Genomic DNA, 20372 nt, shown 5'->3' on the forward strand with positions numbered 1-20372 from the left:
GTGGTGAGCACACTGCATGCAGTTTTCCTTGTAAAAGGAAAATTAGAGCTTGATGTCTGAGGACATGGAGGTAAGCATCTGTTGGAACCAAGGCTGCTATGAAATGAACTTACGCATTAAAGCGAGCCCGTACCACCACTCGGCAGAAGTTCCGGAATCTGTGCTCACGGCCAACTATGAAAAGGGGCTTATCGAAATACGGGTGGTTCTCCCGCAGTTCCTCCTCCTGGACTTTCCTTTTGAAAAAACGGACATTGCTAAGTGTTACACATTATCCCTGGCAAAAATATCCCTTACACTTTGTTCTTTTTTTCATGTTGACTCTTAATACTTTTAACTTCATACAGAGAATAGTTAATACGGAAAAATGCACTCAGGCTTTTGATTTTTAAATACCTTTTCATTTCAGCTTGTTCCTTTTTTTCTTGGATCATCTTTATCTCACTGTCTTCTCTCTGTGCATTTCTGTATCTCACTGTGTTGGAGTGCTAGAAGCAAAATGATTCTTTTAAAGTGAAGTCTAAGGGTTGTTGTGTTTTTATGTTTCAGATGAAAGCAAGATATGCTATTTTACATAGAAATATTAAAATGAAAGATCTTTATTTCCAAATGTGCTGCACATCAACTCAGCCAAGCATATTGCACAGTATTTTCTACCTACAGCATAAAGCTTCTTATTTTCATCAAGGTTAATTTCAGTTCTAATTTCATGCTTGAGGCTCCATCCAATCTAACTTTTAACTTCAAAAACAGAGGTCCTGTAAGACCAGCCAACCTCTCTGAACTGGAATGAATATAATCAAATTACTAAGGGCAAAGACTGAGAAATAAAAGGTTTTAGACACTCTTTCAGCTTCTCAAGCCTGCTGCATTGGCTGCCAGGCTGCGAGGCACGCAGATCATACAGGTAGTGACTATTGAGTGTGGGGATGAGGAAGAGGGACAGAGAGAAGAAGGGAGGCAGGATGCTGTCTGAGCTCAGGCAGTGGAGGGAACAATCAGCATTACTATTCGGAGTTTTGTGAGTCTTTGAAGCTCTCCTGGTCAGGTAATGCTGAGTGTTACCCTTGCTGTTAGATACTAGCAAAGCCACATCTGCTTTAGTTACCTTTAAAGACTGACATAGTTTGGAAATGGCTGACTAATATTGCATCTTGAAATTTCATTGCCACAGAGATCCACAAGATATCATATGAATTTGCAGAAATGAAAACGCACTTAACTGCATGAAATTACACCAGAGTGAAAGTCATGATTACTATTCTCCCTTTTAGTCTTGGTCCCTTTGTTTGACAGTTCTGCTACTTGGAAAATATTGTTAAACTTTCATCAGAAATCTTGAAGTGCCTTTTTGCCAGCGTGAATGGTTTGTATAACTCCAGAGTATTGCTTTTAACATGTCCTGGGTAGCAATTGTTGTGTTCCTAATGCGGTGTCTACAGATTCAGTGAATCTATCTCAGTAAATGTTCCAAAACCATGAGTCTTTCAGTGAAATAACCATATCAATTATTTTGAGGATAGTTCTAATGTTATAGCATTTGTCGTATGACTTCCTTTCAAGATTTCAAAAGACAAATTGCAAGCAAGTTCATAAATAGAATTAGCCTTACACAAGCATTTATTTGATAGTATATATTCTAATTTCTTATATTCTCAAACTGAAACCAGCATTTCTATGAGGACTTACATCTTGAGTCAATGTTTCAAGAGATTTTCCTCTGCTGATTCGCTGGCTGTTTGAACCATGTCTCAGTGACCTGAAACAATCATAATCAATTTAACAATACATCTCAAGATGAAATTTTGACCTTTATAAGATGACCATTATAAAGCATCGATGTCTCAAGTTCTTATCATTTTTTCTCTTGCTAACATCAGAAGCTTATATGCTTTTCAATTGTTTTCAATCTGGTCTAACATAAGCCAATTTCTGTCCTTCTGATCTTTAAATTGATAGCTTTGTAGTTGGCAAAGGAAATGACATTTGAAATAAAAAGGCATTTTTTTCCCATTTATACAGTACAATGAATTTCATTATGGTTACAGTGAAGAATGGTGAATCCAGTTCTTTGTACAAGTGGTTTTGGCTTTTCACACGTTAGAGACTGCTCACTTTTATCTTAAGAATATTTTAAAACCATCCCTTCTCTGCATTTTTTACCTGCGTTCCTGTCGTATATGATGCTGGACACTCAGTATTGACCTTTCCTTTGCTGGCTGCCCCTCAAATGATCCGCTCAGCATGCGTTGTCTAGTGCAGGCCCTACGAAGAAACGTAAAGATGATGACAAAGAGTTTTCAGTATAAATGATAATTTCAGAGGTAGCACATTTGGAGAAATCATCTTGGCTTTGTGGGGAGCAAGTACTTCAAGAACAATAGAGAATAACAATACAAGAGCAATGGACTTTCAATGAAAATATTTCCAAAGCAATGAATCCTTACTCTGCAACACAACTGGTCATATGATGAACCTTCTCCATGCCTTAGCAAGGACCATCTATGACTTTTTTCCAGTTTGCTGTAGAATTTTTGGCCCCTCAGGACTTCACTAAGTATGAAAGCAGTCAAGCAACGCACTAACCATCAGTAAAACCAGTTTTTCAGCAATAAAGAAGGGAATAGAACAAGTACAACAGCAATTTTAGTCCCTTTTAGGACTGAAGTTTCTACATACACATTTAGGACCTAGAATGTAACTTGGAGTGTTCAAAACAACTGGAACCTTATCCAGTATAAAATGAATAGTTGTACATTGCTGATGTTCTGTTATATGAAATGCCTGCTCTCTAGGAATGTGGTCAACTTGCAGCATTTTGTTGTGTGGATTTTTTGCTTGTTTGCTCATGGTTTGTTTTGTAGTTTTTTGGGGTTTTTTTTGCTTAATTTTGGCAACACATTTTACACATTTTGGCAGAAATGAGTATTTGTCGGCCAGTAAGTGTGCAACAGCTAAACAGAGCAAGTGTATCTTCATTTTGATGGCGACAATGAAATTGATTTGCTTAAGAAAAAGAGAGGTTTCCACTAAAAGAGCTCAGACAGATCTGTCTGATGGCTGAGACGTGGAATTTCAACCTTGGAAACATATTTTAACTTTCCAAAATGGTTCAATTTAAAGTTTGCAGTGTGCACTCCTCATTTTGTGTTATGAGATCATTAAGAGAAAACATGACCCAGCTGGTAATATTCCATACTTTTTATTGAACTGAATCTTCATTTTTTCTGAAAAGATTAAAGGAGCTATACACTGTGTAAACACTGTATCTGCCAATCTGTAAGGCTTAGATAAATGCCTTGGCAGCATGGGATGATCATGCTTGACAGCAAAAGGTGTCCATGGCATGTTCTTCCTCCAACGTGGCTTTGTTTTTCACTCTTCTCCACTTTTTTCCTTCTTTTGGATTTAAACTCATAAATGATACAAGTAGGAATCCAAAGTGATATCTGGAACAAAAATGAGAAGCTTAGAATGCTGTCAATCAGATTAGCATGCTAGAAAAATACATTGTGCTACACTTGTTACAGAAAGCATTAGATTACACTACACTGAACTAAAGTATCATGACATATAAGAAAATTACTGCATGTCTTATAAAACACAGCTCATCTTAGAGAAATCATGAACATTTTAATACCAAAGGATTTTAAGCATTTTATTGTGGATGATGATACCACGTAACACTGTCAGAAAACAACTTAAGATATTTGAATACCTTTGCAATTTTTGACTGAATAAAAGGAAAAGAAAGGAAAGAACTATTTCCTAAAAATAGATCCTATATAATTCCATTTAATTGATGATCCATTTTTTCCCAGCAGAGAGAATGACAAGTTCTGGGGTCTGGATTCTGTTCAGAGGCTTCTTGGTGTGACAAGAGGATAACTTACCTCTTTTTTCCCCTGTAGATATAACCTATTATGCTCTGCTTCTATTAGCTAAAAATTATTTTCTTGATGTCAGAAAATAACTTGTACATAAACTTTTTACATGCTCTTGTACATAGCAAATTGAATTCCAAGTTACATAAAAACTTAGCGTTCATAATAAAAGAGAGCTTTAAATGTTCAAGCAATAAATTCTTTACCTGAATAATGAACAAGATGGCTTATTTGATTGTTAATAATATTGTGAAACAGACAGACCCATATACTATGGGCATACTATGGCAGAATGAACATGCATAAAAAGTAACCCCTGCAGAAAGACTTAGTACTTATGATGGCTAAGTTAGATTCCTAAATCTGTATTCAGCATTTACATCCATTTTCAATACCTCTGGAAGCACTGCAGCTCTTGCGAAGTCAACAGAGAAATAATGAAATATCAGTTGTTTAGCACAGAGATCAGAATTTTTTTATCAAGTAATTGCAAAGAAACATTTTTGTATTTCCAGAGAAAAAGACTGCTGAAAAATCCTTGTCTACTTTTGACAGCCTCTCTCCTGGCATTCTCCACTTTATGGGAATTAGTGTCTTGGGAATTAATCTTTCTTGTATGAATTTTATAGGAATTAGTGCCTTGGGAGTTAATCTTCCTTGTATGAACTCTTAGTAAGAGCCTGCTTAGTTATCCTTTTGACTCGAAATTGGGATATTTTTCAGCTTCTTAGACACCTAGAGTTGCACATCTTTGAGGACTTTTGAAAAAGAGGGCTGGTGCCATGAATTTTTCAGAATTGCAGAGTTACCAGTTTTAAAGTCTGCAATAGGGTTTATGTTCTCACTGCAGGCACAAACACCTACACACTTCCTCTCAGTGCCTGCCTGTGAGCCACGTGTCCAGGCTTTTAGCCAATTCCTAGCCAGTGGAGACATAGGGCCCAATGAAACTGGCTCTGCAGAGATGGCCAGCACCACCTGTCATGGCTTGGACTATTTTGCTTTCCTTTCAGCTGCTGCTCCAGCAGGGTGTAATACCCCTACAAATTTGTGTATTACCTGCCATCTTCCAGAGAATGTTGTGGACATCCTCTGGCATCTCATGCGTTACTGTATGCTCATATGTGAACAACTTCATTGAGTACTTGGTCAATAATTTAATGAATGATGTTTGGAAGATATTAAAGTAACCATAAAGGGCATCTAAAGACAAAACAGTCAGCTAAAGATCTCACTGGGTTCCATTACCTTTATTGATTTTATTGATTAACTCTGTCAGCTACATGGTAGAGTTCATCCCTTAGGTCACAGGTAGGTTTGGCTACCCAGAGTTGAATCCCACACCAGGCACAATCAACCTGCCACCGTGTTAAAAATTCACTCCTATTTGGTTTGAAAATTTGAGTTATAAAAAAAACTTTTCTTGCCTTGATACATTTTTATGTAACTGTAGCTGGTCAGAATCTTTTGACCTTTAAAAAACAGAGGCAAAATAACCCTTTTTAGCTAAAATTGCCCTTTTCATCTTCCTATACCCCCTCTCTGAAATATTATATAGGTTTATTTTCACCTGTGGAGGAATAAGGAAAGTATGAAACAAAGGAAAAGAAACAAGAAGTATGTCAGCCTTCTAGACTTTGTACTCACCTTGCAGAACTCTGAACACAGTACAGCAGCTGAAAACCACATGCTCCAAATTTGCTCTGAAAAGTGCAAATGTAAGAAAATATCCTGAAAGAGAAATTGCAATTTTTTAGGTAACCAGAAAGCCAGGTGAGGATCACACAGAATAAGACAATGCTGGGATTTAGTTTGTACCACCTAGCTTGTATTACCTGCAACCAATTAGGAGGTCCACATTTTTTAATCCTTCAAACTATTTCATGCTTTGGAATTCCTGAAAAAGAAGTCGTGAACAGAGTGTTCAAGTAACATTTTTTGATCAAATGTAAAATTTTAAAGGTTTTGATCAATAATTCAAAATACTGTACCTTTCATGAGTATTCTGAGGTCTCTTGCAGGGGGTAAGCATGTGGCTCATCCTTGGACTTTTTAGTCAGGCATCCTTTCCTGAAATAAGTGTTCACTCATCTTGCATTCCAGCATTAAACTGCTCTGAGGTTTTTTTTCTGTCTTTTAATGAGTGAGTATTGATGCAGTAATTGTAGCAACTGCATATATTACTATGTACTTTTGTTTTTCTCCCTGAAACATGCTCACACTGAAGCCTTAGTACTGTGGTGCACTTTAGTGCAGTTATCAGCATCATTCAGCACTGTTTTCACTCCTTAGGCCTCTTTATTCTTACTAAATCTTTCTATGCTCTCATAATTCCATATAACTTGGAATATTTGGTTATATGTGACAGCCAAGATTCATGGGGAATCCACTTGAGAGGTGTTATAGTGTTTCTTTCTTTAATTTATAAATTTAATTCAGTAAGGCATTTTTGAAAAGCAAGCACAATAAATGCATATTTTCACATCTACACTACTGTTCTTTGTGAGTAAAAGATAATATTTTTTAAAGAAATCTGAATCTAGCTGATGAAACAAAATGGATTATTAGTGCATTTTGGATAACTCAGGTTTTTTTCTTATCCATGTTTTTTCTTGTTTCCTTCCTTATGTCTCTAAAGCAAAAACGCAAATAGTCACTTATTTTCTTTAGTGACTGCTCGGGCAGTTGAGCTATGGTAGGAGACTTTCTTTCCTTTAGCAGTTTTTATTGATTATCATTCTTGCCTTGCTGTTTCAGCTTCTCTTCTCTGAGATGTTTATATAGTAACAATTTTCATTGGACTGTAGAAGAATCAATAAAAGCAATGCAGAAAAAGAAACCTCAAGTGGCTATCCAGTCTACCACCCCTCTCAAAATGAGATCAATTCCATACCTGTAGTGTTGGAGACTCCATAGCCCAAAACCCCTGTTTCACAACTGTGCTTTGCAGTGATCCATAACATGGTGTTCATGTGGCACAAACCCCATGAAACAGAGTAATTTCATTCCAAAGGATATGTACATTTCAGTATTTCTTTTTGCTTGTCTTTGCCACAGGCAGATGAAATCCAGTGATGCTGTACACTTGTAGAGATTTAGGAAGGTGGTGACTAAGTCTGGATTTTGCATGGGATGACAACAATCATCAGTGGAACTTACCTGGAACATTTGTTCTGAGAAATGCATGGGGTTAAACCCTCAAAGTTATGAAGAAAGAAATCATACTCTTTAAGAGCGAAAAAATATATGCGAAGAAATTTTTTGCAAGTCAGAGCCAATTAAGTAATAACTTGTAATAAGTACAAGTCAGTTGTTTAACAAAGGGAAGTTTCTAATAAAGAATACCAAAGGTATATCTTCTACCATCACAGAATCATAAAATCATTTATGTTGGAAAAGATCTTTTCCCATTCTCTCTATTATTCTTCAGGGAGATTTTATTTAGAGGTAAACTTTATACCTTTCCTAGAAATCACTGTATTTTGCAGAAATACTTGTATGAACAAAGTCTGAATTATCTTCTAGCATATTAACAAACTAGAATAGGATACTTAACTCAAGCAATTCTTTCTCCCCTCTTTCCCTTCCCCATGCACCTCCCCCCCACCCCCCCAGCATTCCCAGGTTCAGACAAAAGATAAATACACTTTATTCAGTTAGTTGTTTATGAAACTAAATGCTCCACTTTAGCATAAGTTATGTTACTCCCTCATGACCAGGAAACACATCAGACAAATCTTGTCTAGAACAGTGAAAATCCTATTGCATGCCCCTAGCATCAGCTGACTGTAGATTGACTGTAGCATCAGCTGTAATGAAAACCAAATGAAAAGCTGCCTATTAAAAAAAAAAAAAAAAAGTTTCCCAAACTGTCACAATATATATTTTATATATATGTTGTAGAGTCTCCTTCTCTGGAGATATTCAGAACGTGTCTGGATGTGGTTCTAGGCACCTTTTTATGGGTGGTCCTTCTTGAGCAGGTAGGTTGGACCAGTTGACCTCCAGAGGTCTCTTCCAACCTCAATTATTCTCTGATTCTGTGGAGTTCAATGCACACCAGAATCAAATTTTGCACTATTGACATTTTGATTATATTTTGAACTATGTGAAATTACTTGTAGTGGTGTGTTTTAGTTTTATCAGTTTAATGTTTGTCTTCATGGTTTATTTTTATATTGTTATATGTATTCAATGGTTTGTTCCATATATCCCCCTGAGTTTGTTCCCTATGGTTTACCCCAGTTGCAGTTATCTGTCAATCACCCATTATGTAACCCCCAGTCCTGTCTATCACTTCGAGGCCCCACCCTGGGACTAGAAAGTTCCAGTGAGGTCATCGAGTGATTGGGCAGGATTCCCGGCCGTTCCCTCCTTCCCCTTCTTGATTGGTTCCTGTGTCTGTCCTTCATAAGCAGAGCCACTCCCTACCTTTACCTGATCGGTCCCTTGCTTGACTCCTCCCCTTTCTCCTCCCATGTACTTAAGCTGTTGCACCGGGGCAGTCTGTGCTCTGCTGAGGCAGACACCCGGGAGGTAAGGTGGCATTTTGTGGGGCACTAATAAACTCCAGCAGTTGAATCCTCGTCAGAGTCCTCCCTTCATTCCTTGGTCATTGCTCATGCTGCGTGGTACAAATAATCTACGGGGTTGGTGAGGTATATCAGTATACTGAACCGTACCTTTCCTGCGGCCGGTGTTGGAACTGTCCAGGTGAAGTGGGAAGAGGTTCCCGAAGACACTGTGTCACCACAATTACTTTTAATTTGCTCATTTTCCACACCATTCTGTGCTGTTTACAACTTATCCTCAGCACTGGAGAGAATGAACTGATTTATACAACATTTTGACTGGACCTGCTCTACTCTCTCTACTTTAGAAAGCCAGTGGGAGTAATAAAGGACCAGACCCTATTCTTAGATAATGATTGAGCAAGGAATGAGGGTCAGAAGAACCACAGGCATAAAACTCACTTTTAAGAGGAAGAGCAGTGCTTGCAGCAACATCGAGTGAGAGAAAAGTGTAAAGCACTGAAGATATGTAGGAGAAAGTAAATTTGCTAGAAGTGGTTATTGCTGCTGAGGGAAATGCATTGCAATTTTCAGACAGGAATGGAGCTGTTTGCAATTCAGAGGCACTAATAAAATGGACCTTGTTTTGGAAAAAGTTGTTCTAAATGTCTCTTACTCACTTGTACTTTATTTCATTTTTCAAGGTTGAAGTCCCCACCTCAGAATGGATTTATATGAGGAGTTAAGGCCTTCGTGCTCTGCCAATGGCAATGCTGATGCAAAACCCAGATCAGAGTCAAAATATTGGGACAGCAGTGCTACATCCTTGACTTGGTTCCCATGCCTATCTGGACAAAGACCTCAAAGAGACAAGGTGTACACTGCCTTCTAAACCAGGATGCTTGGAAATGAGACATTTCCCTGGGGGTGTGGCAAGAAAGCTGCAGGAAAAGAAAGATGCCCTAGTCATCAGTTTTGCTGCATAATGTAACAGCAGATGAGCAGGTGAGACACTTAGGACTGAGTGCATGAACCATCTCTCTTGGTGGTCAAGGGCTATTAATGTCCTTCTTCCTCATCTTGGGGGAGAAGATGTCAAGCTGCAGTTCAGCATATAAAAGGAAAAATGAAATTTGGATAGAGAAGGATGCACAAGAGAGATATGAAGGTACCTATGGCACCTTCCTGTACCCATGTAATGCATGGTCCTTCTATACAGTTGGTTACTTTGAAACATTCACAATTTGATTAAAAAATAATTTGGCAAGGTTTAAAAAGTTGGGGGGGAGGTGAAGGTCAGAGGTGGACTTAGGTTGGAACAGACTTAAAACTCCCTTTCAGCACAGCAATTTCATCAAGTTGAAGTTGTCCATGGGCAGCTTTACTATATAGAGGTATTGCTTTAGAAAAATGCTTCTTAATTCAGGTAGACAAAAACTGAAATTATGCTAGAAGCAATCTTTTCAGAAGGGCTATTCTGAGTTCTCTCTTATTGTTCTTGGCATAAATGCCATTTCTTTTTTTGACAGATACTCTGAATAGTTGAGAGTCAGATAATTTTCTGAAGGAGCTTACAGAATGTACAACCAAAGCAAAAATAAGAACTAGAATCTTTCATGTGTTGAAAGTTTGAATTTTCCTGTCTGTTTTCCTGTTACTTAAACTCAACCTGAAGTTACAGCTGTAAATCTTATCACTTCTTTTCCTGTTTTCCCTGCATCAACATAAAATTCCCCTGCACCAACAGTGCTGTCACTATCATTAAGATGGAAACACTGGCAGTGCTCAGGACCAGTCAGCTCATCACTGGCAATCTTTATTGGTTTGCCCACCAGATATGCCATGAACATAATCCTCTTACGCTGGAACAGATGCATTGCAAGTTTCATTAGATCAGAGCTTATTTAACATTTTTGAGTCAATAACAAGGAACAATAAACAGCACTTGTTCTTTTTCTCAGGAGAGAGATGGCTCTTTTTAAATGACTTACAATCAGCCCAAGAAAGCATTAGAGGACATGTGATCCATGTTTTTCTTACTTGACAGAAGTTCCCTCCTTTCCTGTGTGTTGCTCAAAGTATATTGCTGATGATTCAGGAAATAGATTGGAAAACTCAGTAAATGTAGATTAAAATACCAGAGTAAATAGATAACTAAAAAAACCCAGTAGTAGATTAGTAAGTGAAAACTTTATTCTTCTGCCTCTGAAATGTCAGAGGAATTCAGGTGAACTGATAAGAAGTCCTTTTACATAGAAGACTGTGGCAGAAGCCATGATCTGAAGGACCAAGTGGAATTCAGCAGGACTGATTTCTGGTTCAGTCCTTGTATCTCTGAGAACTTAGTGAAGTCCAAACAATGGTTTGCTCAGATTCTACCTCCCACTATTTCAGACTTCTCCTGAAAAGAGAAAGTTCTGTGCTGATGGGAGAATTCTGAATTTCAATTTCCAGAATTTATTTTTTTCCTATCTAAGCAAGAAGAGATCTTCTATGATATCAAGGTGTTTGCCTCTTTTTTTTTTTTTTTTTTTTTTTAATTTTGAATATATAAAAAGTAGGGTTTTTTCTTTTGTCTACATTTTCCCTCTGAAGTAGAGTGTATGAAACATAGCAAATAAATTGACATTTGTGGAACCTGGAACCCTGGAGGTGTCAATAGCATTTCACAGTTCTCATATAACACAGAATTTCATTACTGATGTTTTACTGAAATACTGCCAAGATGCCTGTATCTAAACCTGCATTTTGACAAGTATTTTGCTTATTCTATCTATAAAAGTAATTAGTGTAAAATCAAGGCACACAATTGAAAGAAATGCTTACAAATAGTGCACTAAATTTTGTTAAGATTGAATACTTATGGTATTGCATTTACATTTATCAATGATATTTTTACAATGACTATCAATTTGAATCAGTCATGTTTATGTTGTCATTACATAGGTTTAAAGACAGGAAGAAGTGTCCTGTTAATTTCTACAGTTCTCTCTGTGCCGTCTTCTTATACAACATTAAAAAGAACCAGAGATACAAAACTCATACGCTATTCAAGAAACTTCATAATTCAGAAATCACACAGAACCCCTAGGCCACTGCTCCTTGAAAGCATTGCCTTACTTAATATGTACTTTACAGATGAGTATGCCTATTATTACTGTGTATTTACCAGGGACCTCTCACTGACAAAATGCAAACAAAAATACAAACCCACAAAAAAGTGACCTATAAATTGTTTGCATTATTAATGCACCTTATATTGAGAACAGTCATTCTAATGTAAAACCAATAGCGGCATTAAAAACTGCAGCACGGAGTTACCTACATCATAATTTCAGAAGTGGGTCTTGGAGACTTATGCTTGAATTATTCACTTACAGCGCTGAGTAGTTACTTGATATGGAATACCAAAAGGAGTGATCATTATTAAAACATTCAGGAAATCATTCTACAGAAGTCATGGTTCTGAAATCTTCTTCACTGTCCATTTGGTACTTTGAATATGACTAGCTGTAGTCTATACTTTCTAGTGCACAATCCCTGCAAACATTTATGTGCAAACATTTGTAAGAACCAGGCTAGAATTCTTTAGGGGAAATAACACCACTTAGGAAAAAACACATTTTGGTTAATTCAGAAGGAAGAAGTGAAAAGAGCTGAAACATGATCTTTCTGCATGATACAATTGAAATATGTACTGAAGAAGTATAATCCCTCTCTTTTTGCTGTTCAAGTACATAAAATAGCCAAAGAGCAATTTATCTTTGATGATGAAGGCAATAAATGTACTACAAAGGGATACACAATTATGAATATTATACATCCAGTAACATTTGTGATAAACAAGGTTGTGAGAATTCAGATGACAGTCAAAACAATATCAAATCACATCTGAATCTTACCTTAGAATTTTATTGATTGCTGTCTCTTTTTCCAGAAGGTTTCTTGCTCTGATGCTGAAAACAGATTTACGGAGCTGTAAAATTAAGAAAAAAACAGCATACTTTTTAATTGTCTTAAAATATAATGTGTACATGAAAGACCAATTAAATACAATGATGTTGAGTGCATAAAAGGATGGTGGAAAACAATCAAAATGCTTATGTACATCTTTTGGCCTTCCAACCCCAGTCCTTAGGTAGTTCTGCGTAGAAAGAAGCAGATAATTTTGCTGGCTAACACAGATATGCTTTATTACATATTTCTTCTCCAATGGGCCAAATCACACTGTTTTGCCACTTCTTGTCCATTTGGATTTTGACTAGGCTGGATCATACTCTGGAGATGCTTTTGATTGTACAGAAGAGCCAGCAAACAAAGCTCAGATGTATCATTTCAATGTCCTTTTTTTCCCACAGATGCACAGAAAAAATGTGTTGAGCAAAATATGCTTATGTTTGCCTCTGGTCATGAACAGTGTTTCAGGAATCTTCTTGTGAACAGGACTTCCTGAACGTGAAATGAAAGGACTGAAGATACATGAAAAAACAAGCAAGTGATTAACAAACATGACAAATCAAAGAGCAAACCACAGCTGAAGAATTTAGCTCAGGAATTGCACCTGTGATGAACAGAAAGCCTCTGGCACATTTTAAGACTTAAATCCGTCAACTGTTTGAGATAGTTATCTTGAAGAAAATGTTGAGAGAGATTTTGAAACTTAGCAATCAATGTACTCGTTTTGATCAATCTGAAATGGAATCTTTAAGCACATTTCTTCACATGTTAATTTAAATTTAATTTAAATTTTCTAAAACATTAGCTCAAATCCAGAGTCATTTGACAAGTAATTTTGCCAGAACTTCTCTGAAGACTCATATTGACTCTGAGTCACAGTAAGATCTTACTTTGTATAGAAGCAGAAGCCTAGGAAATACCTTAAAGACTTGTTAATTATACTAGCTGTACTTAATAAAACAGATACTGCTTTTTAAACCACAACTGTAATAACAAGCTACAACGTCTTTCCTACCCCTTGTCTTTACAAGTGTGGCTCCTTTAACCTTTTTCATGTCCTAGCTCTTCTCTGTACAGAAGTAATAACACAGATGCTTTGCAAACATCCCTACTTTGAGAATCTGTGTGTTCCTTAAATAACAGGTAACTTGAAAATGGAAATGAAGTATGCAACACTTCAGAATGTGGTTTGGAAAATAAGGTATTGGAGTTTCAGTTACGATTACAGAAAGAGTAACAAACTTGTTGAATATTTGAATAGAAACAAGAAAAATTTCCATTGCCTGGATATAGCTAACACAAAAATAAACTGTAAATCCTAGTATGAGATATACCTGCTGAGGAATACATCCAGTGCAGGCAGCTGGGTGTGCAGCTGCAGCTGCAGAGCACAGCTTGAGCTCTGGGGGTGCAGGAGCCTGAGCTGAAGGAAAGAGGCTGTGAACTGATGACTCTTTGCCTAACAAAGGCCACAGGGACCTGTGCCTGGGGCACTCAAAGACATGGCAGAAGCTGATGACCCCAGACTTTTGCTTCCTTAGACTGTGAGGGTATAAATGCCCAGGGTGCCCTTGCTTGGGGACTCTCCTTAGAGGCACCTAGCTCAAGCTGCTATTTTGTTATTCAGTTATTGTATCAAGATTAAATAGTTTTGAGAATCTGGATGTGTAGGACTCTGCTTTGGGAAACCTCATGTGACTGTAAATGCAGGGTGTGTGAAAGAGTGACTGCCAAAGGGGCTTCTGGATGGTCAGACATGGAAGTAATATACCATTATAACAAATATTCTGTAGATATAAATATGTCATATATTGAAACTAATTTGCAGTATCTTGACACAGGTTTAGTGAATTTATCAGCATTGTACTTTATTATGGATTTAGATATATTTGATATAATGTTGAAAGCAATGGCAACTCTTTCACATATTTTCTTTTTCTAATGTCTCCTGGGTTGTAATATAGGATGTATTATATCACCGTCTTCAGTTAATGGTCCATCAACGCCTTGTGCATGACTCATAGATAACTCCCTCTGGGAGTTATCTCTCTTTAAAGGGCCATCAAGGACCTCCTGTATGACTCATCATCCCACTGTGAGATGCTCCACCCAGGGGGAGGAGCCAAGCATTCTCACCTGGATATAAGTTGAAATTTGAGACAGTACAGGCAGCCCTCACCCACTGGATTCCCAGAGGACCAGAGCTACCAGACCATTCTACGGGATCACTGCTTCAGGAAGACCACCTCACCTGGACTGCTTCCATCACCCTGCTCAGGTTGTATTCTGACTCTGTCAGTAGTCTTTTGTGTATTATTGCATTTAATTTATTTTATTTATTTTCCCCCCTGTCTTCTCATTAAATTGTATTTCTGACTTGGAGCCTCTCACTCGGTTTGTTTTCAAACCACAACATAATGTCAGTGAAATTAATATCAGTGGAATCCTGTGTAACATTTTTACCCTTAGCAGAATTGCAGAAAGAAGCCTCTAAATCACGGGAACACTATTTTACAAGATGTTAGCTAATAATTTTTAGGGCTCAGACTTATGGGAATAATGAGGGTCGCAAACCAGAAGTTTTGTCTCAGTTCTTTTTTCCTGTTATGAATAAATGTTTTAGAATAATTGCAGCTACGTGAAACATCAGAGAAAAATAGCATGGCTACCTAGTAATGTGTTATGTCCATTTATTTCCAGTAACAGTTCTTGGTAACATCTTAGAAACTGAAAAGATTTCAAACATAGGAAGCATTAATTTTCTATCAATTTTCTAGTTTTTGGCCACCTGATTTCAGTAAAAAAATGCTGATTCATATAATTTTTTCTTGAAATTTTCTACAGCTCCTATCTGTCATAGACCACTTCTTTCCAGTGTTTAAATTAGGCGACTGAACACCTTGGCTTTAAAGGCTGTGGCCCAAATAAGGAAATTCAACAAGGGAACATGCCTGGGAAAGCAGAAATGAGGAGTCTGTGTACTTCCAAAGATTCCACAAGGATGTTGAGCGGTCATTTAACTGCTTTGGCAAGCCAAATGTTAAACTGCCTAGTGCCACAAGAAGAAGAACATCTAAAGAAAAGGTGTTGGCAGGCCTAGGACAAGGGCTACTTACATACTACCAGGGATGTTGAATCCTTGCTCTAGGAAGCGAGATGAACAAAGCAGACAGTGGTGTATATTTTGCATAAAACCACTGCTAAATCCCTATGCCACCTTAGCTGGAAATCATTTGACACACTGTGCCTGATGCCTCCCGTGAACACCGTAGTTGTCTGCTGGGGATGTGCAAGAGCAGTTCTGTACTAAGATAGCTGGCTGTCACACAGCCAGAGGTGCATCAGGAAGAGAGGTGAAGGGAAGCTGTAGGAAGGAGCACATCTCTGGAGCCACTGAGATGGGAGAGAAAAGACTGCATTTTCAGAGACTACCTGCATTTTCAAAGCTGTTCATGATTTTTATTTAGTGGTGCTTGAACAAATAAATAACAGAACTACAGAATCACGGAATACACTGAACTGTAAGGGACTCAAAAGAAAAGAAGTCCAACTCCTGTCTCTGCACAGGACACCTGAGGAGTCATGCCATGTACCTGAGAGTGCTGTCCTAACACTTCTTGAACTGTGTCAGGCTGGTGCTTTGACTACTTCCATGGGGAGACTATTTCAGAGCACCACTACCCTTTAGGGGAAGAGCCTTTTTCTAATATCCAACCTAAACCTCTCTTGACACAACTCCAGGCTATTCCCTCTGGTCCTGTCACTGGTCACCACAGAGAAGAGATCAGTGCCTGCCCTCCTTTTTCCCTCATGAGGATATTGTAGACTGTGATGAGGTTTTCTCTCACTCTCCTCCAGGCAGAAGAGATAAGTGACTCCAACTGCTCCTCATATGGCTTCCCCTCCATGCCTAAGAAGTCAGAGGAATGGAGAAAGGTATGAGAACAGGATGTTGCATCACATTATCTGTGCAGAGGGAATTTACTACTTTTCCTTCACTTTTTTTCAGGACGAGCTGTGAAACTTGCAGCTGAGACAGGACATCCTTGGGCACTGACCTTGGCCTAAGCCCACCCAATGGACTGCAGCTTAGGTTAAGTTTGAGGAATTTTTTACAACCTTGTCTGTGTCTGGACTGTGATGGAATTTAGATTGGAGTCAGGCATCCATTCTTTAATCCAAGAATACATAGGCATATACAAGATCCTAGAGTTTGATGCCTAGTGATCTCAGTGGTCCAAAATGGAATTCACAAAACAACCCAGGCACTTCCAAAGATTATGACTTTTGAAGACAATGGTCCTCCTTTCTCTTTAGGAATCAAGAGCCCTTCCTTCAGCAGAACACTGGTGAACTTATCTTGAAATAAAAAATATCCAGATGCAGCAATACAAGAAAATATTTTTAGATAAGCACAAGGGAACTATTTCTCATATTCAAAGGACTCTGTCAGTCAAACAGCAACACACATATGTCAATATGCATGCTGAAGAAAATCAAACATTACTATAGATTTTTAAAATATGCATCCTTGTTTCTATATTAGATAAATGAACTAAACTACTTCCCATTTAATTTTTCAAATTTGCATAGCACACCAGGCAAATGCAATGGGACTGTAAAAGCAGAAATTGGGGGTGATGATCAGTATTTTGTTTAATAATGTCTAGATGCCTCATGCTGGTGTAGAATGAAGCTGGCAATTAAAACTTATGATACCTGCCGAGTTCTGGAATGTTGCAGAGGAAATTATAAACAGTGTTAACATACAAAAGATATTACTCAATCAGACAATGTGAAATTAAATAAGTACAGTACACTCTACTGAGGTTATTTTAGGGTGTATTTGTTTAGCCTGCTGGGTTTTTTTATTACAGATTGTGCTGTACTGTGAGGACACCCTCAGTGTATCTTTATTAGTCGTTATTATTTATTTATTTACTTCTCTATACCACCTATAAGTACACTTCATGCAGAAAACACAGTGCCATATAACTTTCTGCTAAAGAACATTATTTTTTAACATATGACACTGTCTTGAAATCACCTAACAGCACCTACTCTAAAATATGTTTTCAGCAACAAGCTTTATAGAACTCTTGCACGTTACTTTAAACTGCAAGGACCTGCAGCGGCAGGTCTGCAAATTCCCAATAGTACTTCCTGGATGAAAAGGTTTTAGATGGATATAATGTGCTGCTACTAAACCATGAATAAAGCTTGTATCTTGGTTCTCACATTTCTTTGAGTTTGTTTACAAAGATATGACCACAGAATTAGGAAATCTGCAGGTAGTGCTTCTCTTCCACAAGTGTTGACACTCTTCTCTGCTGCTGTTGGCAGGACAGACTTTAGACAGACAAAAAAATTCAGTTCAGTCAGAGTGAACTTGGTCTAAATGCTACATCCCATGAAATCTCATTTGTCGACAAGGACAAAGCAACCGTTGTAAAATAAGCTAAATCACAGAACATTGTTGCTCTGCAAGTGCCACCCGCTGCTTTGAAAAGGTACTGCAGACATTTTCAATAATGTTTATTTTAAAAAGCCAGGCTTTCTACCCTGGAAGAAGAAAATCCTTGGCATAAGATCAAAAGCAAAGAAACACAGGAAAACATCTTTGTGAAGTGTCAGGAAATGACTGTAGACCAGTCCTACATACTAGATATACTGGCACAGTACTGCTGACATCAGGGGAATGAATGCCAATTTATACCCTCTAAGACATGGCTGAATGGTTTTATGTTTTGAGAAATTATGTATATTTTGGTTTAATGAGGCTTGATATATTTCTCTAGCAACATGTTTGCAGTGCCCAGACCTCAGCAAATGCTACATGAAGCAATTATTTTCAACTTGAATTGTATAAAGAATTGTATGCTATCAACAGGTAAAATCTGAGGTGATGTAGTGTATGATTTTTGTATCAGACTACTTCAAAGTTGGCAGAAGAGACAAGTGTTGGTGGGTGTTTGGGAACACAAAGTGAGACAAGGTCATAAATAAATAATGAAATATGAATATCTGAAATGTTTGCTTGACCGTAGGAAAAAAAAAAAAACCCAAACCAAAAACCCAGTGCATGCAGTACAGTTTTTTAAGGTAATTTCTTAAGTGTTATATGAAAATAAGGAATTTTGGCCTAGTGTTGTTAATAATGCTCTTATAGGCAACTGCAGGACCATATGGGAATAGTCTGCTGTGCCATGCCAGAAATTCCAAGGAAGGAAAAAGAAGATCATCCAAAGCCTCTGTTTCAGTTTGGAATTTGTTGTATGCCAATGGATGGTTTATGTAGACTTGCAGAATGAGCAGATTTTTAGGTACTATATTGTTATTTAAACATGTATAGCTTTTAGGGAAAATATGAAGAGTCAGTACAATAAGCAATGTATCAGAATAATTTTTATGAAAGAGCAAGGAAGTATTTAGGAAGAATTTGTTCAAAGCTTGAGCATTCCATAAAATATAGGATATTCCTGGCCCACAGGAGTTGGCTGTGCAGCCTCTCAAGTGCAAATATTTGTTCAACAACATTCTGCCAATGTATCTTTGGTTTGAAGAGATACGACTCTTTCAAAATGTGCATGACAAAAGTCACAGGAAGAGTGATGGAAGGCCAGACTGCAAGTTTTTTTAAACAAAATGTTTACAAAAATTTAGGCAAGTTAAGCGACGAAATCCTATAGGTAGCAGGGAATTTCTTAAGCTCTTTTGAAAACTTTGCATAAAGGCTGCAATTATGAGGGAGCTCTAGAGATCATTAATCCATTCCCTCTCTCAAAGTAGAACTAAGCATTTTCATTTGGGCTTTGAAAATCTGGACTTTTTTTGAGGTTGTGCTATGTAAGAAACAGGCACACTACACAGTCAAGAAAGTGGTCTAGCATTAGATAAGTGCCACAAGGACTCAAAGGCTGTCCATTTGGATCACATGTCTAAAATGAGAAGTGGCCATAATCTCCTTAACTCTTGGGAGTCATTGACCTGAAATAGCCTTGATTCATTTGGTAGCTCTTGATTGCTGCCTCTCTCTTAAGGAAGGTAAAGTTCTTCTAATTAGCTGACTACTGGTCTGGAAAATCTACATGTCTTTTCATAACCAAGAACCTTTTTCAATTAGGTCTAAGAATGTGGACAAGGGTAATATTAGCACTCATAAAATCTCTGAAGACCTAAAGGAGGGATAGTCCATCTCAGATGCAGGGAGGAGCAGCTCCAGGGAAGGAGAAGAATCTCTCTCTTTTATGCCTTACTATAACATGGCAGGTTTTTCCCCCTTTGGTATACCTGAATTTTAAACTTTCGTAGGTTTAATGGGTAGATTTTTTGTAAAAGTATAGAATGGTTTGGGTTGGAAGGGCCCTTGAAAGATCATTTGGTCCAATCCCCCTGAAATGTGCAGGAACATCTTCAACTAGATCAGGTTGATTAGAGCCCCATCTAATCTTGAAAGTGAATGTTTTCAGGAATGGGGAACTCATTGTCTTGCTGGGAAATTTGTTTTACTGTTCTACCACTGTCATCATAAAATATTTTTTTCCTTAGATCTAGCCTGACTCTACCCTTGTTTAGTTTAAAACCATTACCCCTTGTCCTTTTGCTACAGGCCCTTGTAAAAAAAGTCTGTCCCCATAGGATAAGCCCCCTTCAACTACTGAAAGGCTACTATAAGGTTTCCCCATAAATTTCTTTCTCCAGGCTGAACAGCCCTCTTTCAGCTTGTTCTCGTAGGAAAGGCAATTCATCCCTCTGATCATACTGGCAAATGCAGCCTTGGGTACATTTGCTTCCTTTTGTCTTCTGTCTACTCAGTGTAGGAATCAGGGAGACCCTGTGAAAAGCTGATAAAGAGCACAGGGTAGATTACTCACAACAGCCAACAGCAGGTGGAACTGAGGACTCCTGGCCAAGCTGATGTGCGGTTTTTACACATTTGGCTGGGTGAACAGTGCTGCAGGAGAAGGCTCCCCTCCACACTTTGAGCTAGGGATCTTGATGCTCTAGGGAAGAAGGGACT

The 20372-nt window shown here is 37.9% G+C and overlaps 1 protein-coding gene and 1 long non-coding RNA gene across 3 annotated transcripts in view; both read right to left on the reverse strand.

The window, feature by feature from the left end:
- NALCN (sodium leak channel, non-selective) overlaps positions 1-20372 on the reverse strand; it is a 234436-nt gene that overhangs the window by 31424 nt on the left and 182640 nt on the right. For both annotated transcript variants that reach the window (XM_066313489.1, XM_066313490.1), the window contains 5 exons: positions 12298-12371; positions 2164-2265; positions 1690-1759; positions 397-488; positions 114-236 (listed from right to left, as the gene is read on the reverse strand). In XM_066313489.1, the coding sequence (XP_066169586.1) occupies positions 114-236; positions 397-488; positions 1690-1759; positions 2164-2265; positions 12298-12371 (461 nt within the window). The remainder of the gene's footprint in view (positions 1-113; positions 237-396; positions 489-1689; positions 1760-2163; positions 2266-12297; positions 12372-20372) is intronic.
- LOC136357871 (uncharacterized) lies at positions 3179-6122 on the reverse strand. Its single transcript, XR_010742970.1, has 3 exons — positions 5720-6122; positions 5532-5615; positions 3179-3449 (listed from the first exon to the last, which is right to left on the reverse strand). It is a non-coding gene; the product is annotated as an uncharacterized lncRNA (long non-coding RNA).

Source organism: Sylvia atricapilla, chromosome 2, assembly GCF_009819655.1.
Source record: "Sylvia atricapilla isolate bSylAtr1 chromosome 2, bSylAtr1.pri, whole genome shotgun sequence".
Taxonomy (NCBI): Eukaryota; Metazoa; Chordata; class Aves; order Passeriformes; family Sylviidae; genus Sylvia; species Sylvia atricapilla.